The following is a 6,024-nucleotide window of genomic DNA, read 5'->3' as shown; positions in this document are numbered from 1 at the left end:
CGTTTTATTATGAATGCGCGCGCTTTATTTGACGACTTGTGGACTGTTCAACTGCAACACCCGCTGACTGCAATGATAGACCTGGAAAAAGCCAGGACTATTTTTTATATAACTCCGACTGGATTCGTCTGAAAGAAGAAAGTCATTTACACCTAAGATGCTTGGAGGGTGAGTAAAACACAAGCCAATTTTCATTTTTGGGTGAACTAACCAAGAGAAAGCCCAGAGAAAACTGAAAAACAAGGTCAATGAAGGTTCTCCAGAAGATTTTCCAGCCCACATCTTTGCAAAACCCTTGTGAATGACGCATTATGGGTAATTTAAGCCCAGAGAGACTAAAAAAAACAATGCAAACAAAGGTTTTCAAAAGAAAATTCTTGTGAATGGTGCATTATGGGTGATTTCCATCAAGTAAAAGTGAGGTAAATGAAGGTTCTCCAGAAGTTTTTACAGTCACATCTTTACAAGTCCTTGTGAATGATGCATCATGGGTAATTTAAGACCAGAGACTGAAAAAAACAAGGCAAACAAAGGGTTTTAAGAATGTTTTCCTAGAGACTAAAAAGCAAGGTAAACAAAGGTTTCCATAAGGTTCTTTTCACATCTTTACAAAATTTTTATAAATGGTGTATTAGGCCTAGAACTTCTTCCCAGTGAGATTGAAAATATGGGATAAACAAAGATTCTCCAGAAGGTTTTCCTGTCACATCTGGAAACTTTGTGAATGGTGCATTATGGGAAAAAATATGAGGTAAACGAAGGTTCTCCTATAAAATCTTCTTGCAGCTCTTATGAATAATGCATTAAGGGTAACGTCCACCCATTGAGGCTGAAAACATGGGGTAAAAGAAGGTCCTCCAGAAGATTTTCCATAAACAGCTTTACAAAACCCTTGTGATCGATGAATTATGGGTAATCTAAGTCTAGAGAAACTGAAAATACAAGATACAAAATACAACTTTCACGTCTTTACAAAATTCTTGTGAATGGTGCACTATGGGTGATTTCCACTTAGCAAAGTAAAAATATGATAGAAAAGAAGGTTTTCCTGTCATATCTTCATGCAGTTCTTATGAATGATGCATTATGGGTAATTCCCACTTAATGAGACTGAAGCTAAAGACAGTTCTTTAGGTTTGAGTCAAATCTTCATGTAGTTCTTATGAATGATGCATTATAGGTGGCGGTAATGCACTTATAAGTCTGCGATCCGCCGTAAAGCAAGAAGAAGATGATGACGCGTCACGCGCCGGCTGTTGAGAACGCGCTCAGTTTCAAACAGTGTCGCGTTCCGAACGTTGTTTAAGCGACATACACCGGTATTGCGGTATTTTCAAAATTCATATCATAACAAAAATAAACACCGGTATTCGGTATGAACCGGTATACCGCCCAGCACTACCTTTAAGATTAATTTCAACCCAGTAAAAATGAAACTCCAGAGGTAAAACAGTTGTCCGGAAGGTTTCCCTGTCGAAATCGTCATAAATGATGCATTATGGGTAATTTAATCCCTTTAAGAATGAAACATGTGGCAATAGAATGTTCAATCCTCATTCAGCTCCAAAGAATCGTGCATTATGGGTAATTTCAGCCCACTGCCGTGACTGAAATATTTGTTAGTTAGCCAAGAGTTGGATTTGACCAGCTCAGCAAACAGTCACTGAAGTATGAAGACGAACTCAATGTCATTCCCAAGCAAACAAGAGAGCACAGTCTGGAGAAAAAACTTAATTCCTTCCTTCTTTTCAAACACAAACCAGCAAACAATTGACAACTGCAAAATTAGGCACCTACAATGCCCCAAAATGATTCAACTCCAAAATTGTGTGTTTCAAATGCAACTACGATGTCCAAAAATAGTGTTTAGGTAGGCAGCTCACTAGTTTTGAGCCCCAGCCAGTGCTTTGGATAAGTACACCCACCTCTTGTGGAAAACAAATATAGAGGTCTCACACGAAACCACTGGCAGAGAGCAAACAGAGCAGCGAACACACACACGCACAGTCTGATAGTTCATTCAGATGCCTATGAATATTTCACAGCACTGTCCGCTGTTGGCCAGGTAACAGACACGATTATCTAGTACGCCGGTACAGGTTACACTGACCAAGCCTTGCTGATACCTGACTCCAGATGTTTGCAGATTAAACAGGCCAGGATACCAGAACGGGAACGTTAAAGCAGATAATAAAGCGCGTTTTAAGGATGTTTGAGTCTGAATGCACAAAAGGTGCAACTTAAACTCTGTTTGATATTGAACTATAATGAAAGCAGGCGACCAAACAGAGCAAAACCAGTCAGACCTGAATCAAGATTGTAGTATGAAGTCACTGTAATGAGAAGCCAAGTATTTATGCAAAATGAAACAACTGGATTAAACTTTGAGCAACTTTTGGAGTGTTTACAAAGTAGAGCTGCAACTAGTACTCGATAAAAACGAAGAAGCGATTATAAAAGTAGTGCAGAGAACGTTATTATTGATATGTATATGAGTATTATTTATAAACTACTTAAGTTTTTAGAAATATTTTATATATATTTTCAGTTTTTATTTTAGCTTTTTTTGTAATTGTTTGTTTTTCAAAAATAAAACAAAATTTAGTTTTAATTCAGTTCTAGTTTTCAGTTAGTAATTTTAGTACTTCATCTTACAACTTACACTAGTTGCAAAGGCAACATTTCTATTTTTTTTCCAACTAATAATTATATTTTATTTCAGGTTTATTGGAATTAACACAAATGTTTTAATAATTCATATTTTAGTTAATAATGCCAAAACCGGCACAGCTATTTACATTTTGGCCAACACAGATAATTTGATAATTATTTTAATATTATGTCTGACAATGTATAAATGGCAAATAGTAAAATTCTATACCAATTCATCAGAAAAAAATTTAATAAAAATAATAAATACAAAAGACTAAATAAATAAATAATTTTAAATGTTCCAAGTGAATTTGGCCATCACAACTTTTTTAAATGATTCATTTTAGGATTTGTTAAAGATTACATTTAACCGTGTTATTAAATTATTAGTATTTTTAAAGATTAACTTAAAGTAACCGAAATGTACAAATAGTGGAAATGAGCATGAATAGTTTAATAGCCAATATAAAGAGTGATTTTTTTTGTAGATGTGATCATGGTGCTGTTTTTTTGCCAATATGAATCTCCTAAAAAGGGAACAGTATTCTGATGCCATAAAAGTGGGGAAACCCTGTTTGTGATTATAAATGCTCACTGTTACAGCATCTTGTTCCCTTTTTCAAAGGGAGGGGGCGAGGATGGAGCATATTGGAAGAGAAAATTCAGCCTTGTCATTATAGGTAACCAGGCAGCCTGAGGCCTACAAATGTTTCCACATTTCATTCATCATTTCAACCACACATCACAAAATGAAATCACAAGAAACCAGCGATTCTCATCCCCGACACTGTGTTCAAACTGCAGTTGTGATTTCACAGCCAACATGACGGCTGTGTCTCCATAACTTCTTTTCTGGGTATCACAGAGATGTCTAGTAGTAGAAGTAGTAGTAGTAGTAGTAGTAGTATATATTTATTTAATGCCATGTCAGCATCTAAGGCTATTTTCATGGCAAAAAAAATAAAAAAATTCAAGTATAACAAATACAATAAAAACCAGCAAACAAACAAACACAAGTTATATTACACAAGATTTTTAACATTAATATATAAAAATTCTAAAACTTTTTCTGCCAAAATGATACTAAATAACTCTTTAAGTGAGTTTCACAGAGATGTCTGAATTCGGCGCTGAATTCAAACCTGTTCGAACACCTGAACCATATGTTTTTGGGCATCGTGTGCGTTCACATATTTGAGTTAAACGTTTCTGGGAATCATATATGCATTTGAACACTTGAATCAAACATTTCTGGGCATCATAAGCACACCAAAACGTTCAAATCGCCCACATATGCAAGTGCAAACATTTGAACCGGACATTTTGTGCATCGTAGGTGGATTTGATCGCTTGAATTGAACATTTATTGGCATCACAGACACGTTCGAACAGTTAAATCTTTTGGCATCATGAGTGCATTCGAATTGAACATTTTTGAGAATTTTGAATGCCTCTTCATAAATTTTAAATAAAGTTTTTGGGATTTAGATAAATGTTCGAACATTTTGGGCATCAAACATATTTGAAGACCTGAACTGAGCATCATAAGCACATCAGAATGTTCAAAACGAATGCAAGTTTAAATGTTCGCCCAGAGCATTTTGTGTATAATATAAATGTTCGACCATTTTAACCAACATTTTAACATCGCAGGTGCACTGGAAGGTTTGAAATAGAAATTTATCGGCATTACCGGTGCGTTCGAACAGTCGAATGGAACATCTGTCAACATCACAGTATTCGAACATTCGAATCGAACATTTTTGAGCATCGCTTGCGTCATCATGCACGTTCGAATCTTCGAATTGAACATCATAAAAGCGTTCGGACATGCCCAGAAAATGCTGTTTAGATAGGCAGCTCACTAGGTGTTAAGACATGGCCAATCTCATGACACACATAAGTGAGACCAGCTATTTTGAATTGACATCTGGGACCTATAAGCTGGTTTGCCAACCGCCAATAAAACACCAAAGAAGAAGAAGAATAATTGACATCTGTTCTTTAGCACACCCAGTCTGTTTATTACATTTATAATTACACGGTTTGTATCAAAACCAGGATGGGATCAAATCTGTATTCACTTTGCAGAATGTATTTATATAAGTGTCTTAACCGTTAGCGATGCTAACTGGCCTCATCCATGATAAACAAAACGATGACAGACTGTTCTTACAACACTAACAGCTGCCACACAAACGCTAAGAAAGCACTGAAATAATATTTTATTGTGTTAAAAACAATTGCTTGTTATCTAGGCAGGTTATAGCCGGTTAGCTCACCTGAACTCAGGTGATTTGAGATCACTGACACGAGATCAGCTTGATTCATTTATACCAGCTGCGTTTACTGCAAATGTACAAAAACATCCGATCCTGAGGCAGAGGCAAGTAAATGGAAATAAACGGATAAAGTGCCTCACCTCATCTTCCTTATGGTTCCTAATGCCACGTACTAAATCCTGCAGGTTTTTATCGAACATCCGATCGATGCTTCCCTTCACGATCTTCAGAGCCATGATGATTTCCCCCCTGTCCTACCGGACCGAACCGCAAACACAGGCTTTATGTGAGCACTGACCGGCCCGCTGGAGCGCTAGTCTCTCATTCAGTCCCGAACAGCGGCCTGTGCAGGAGGGCTTTCGCTCTTTCTGTAAGCGCTGATCTGCAGCGGACCAGGGTAGGAAATGGCTGACAAAATGGCGGACCGATCACCTGACTGGCAAACCCATCCACACTGCGACGCGACGCGACGCACTGGACGCTTCCCTGCTGCGTGACGCTTTTCGGTGTTTAGGATTTTGACATTTGCGTCTTACACATTTTGTGGTGAACGTGCTTATTGGATTCACAGATTACAGTTTCAGATTGCATAAGTAAATAATTCTAATAAACTAAACCTTACTTTCTGTAGATATTATGTTGAATCAGGCAGTGTTTTCTAACTAAATACTATCTGAATAAAAAACGCAAATAACTTAGTATTTGCTCATGTATTTATTGTGGAGATTTTCTCTTTCCGTTATTTTATATGATCTTTTTTTATAATTTACTCTTTAAAGGGGTCATATGATGCGATTTCAATTTTTCCTTTCTCTTTGGAGTGTTACAAGCTCTTGGTGCATAAAGAAGATCTGTAAAGTTGCAAAGACTAAAGTCTCAAATCCAAAGAGATATTCTTTATAAAAGTTAAGAGTCAGCCACGCCTACCTAAAACGGCTCGTTCTAACACACCCCCACATACCTACGTCACGATCTCGGAAGATTTGCATAACGCCGCCCAAACGTTCACGCAAAGAAAGAAGGCGTAACTTATATTCTCGCTGTAGTATTGTTGTTGCCACCGCCACCATGTCGTGAAGGCACTGTGTGT

The 6,024-nt window shown here is 37.2% G+C and overlaps 1 protein-coding gene across 1 annotated transcript in view; it reads right to left on the bottom strand.

Annotated features, from left to right (window-relative positions):
- Nucleotides 1-5,381, bottom strand: part of LOC107717992 (AP-3 complex subunit delta-1-like) — a 32,051-nt gene extending 26,670 nt beyond the window's left edge. Inside the window, exon 1 of the mRNA XM_016524908.1 lies at nucleotides 5,075-5,381. Within this exon, the coding sequence (XP_016380394.1) occupies nucleotides 5,075-5,170 (96 nt within the window). The 5' untranslated portion in view covers nucleotides 5,171-5,381. The remainder of the gene's footprint in view (nucleotides 1-5,074) is intronic.
- Between the last annotated feature and the right edge of the window lie 643 nt (nucleotides 5,382-6,024).

The sequence above is a fragment of the Sinocyclocheilus rhinocerous genome, unplaced genomic scaffold (assembly GCF_001515625.1).
Source record: "Sinocyclocheilus rhinocerous isolate Xijiao unplaced genomic scaffold, SAMN03320098_v1.1 scaffold2468, whole genome shotgun sequence".
NCBI classification, from domain to species: Eukaryota; Metazoa; Chordata; class Actinopteri; order Cypriniformes; family Cyprinidae; genus Sinocyclocheilus; species Sinocyclocheilus rhinocerous.
The sequence above is the reverse complement of the archived record's forward strand: the minus strand, read 5'-3'. Positions and strand labels throughout refer to the sequence as shown.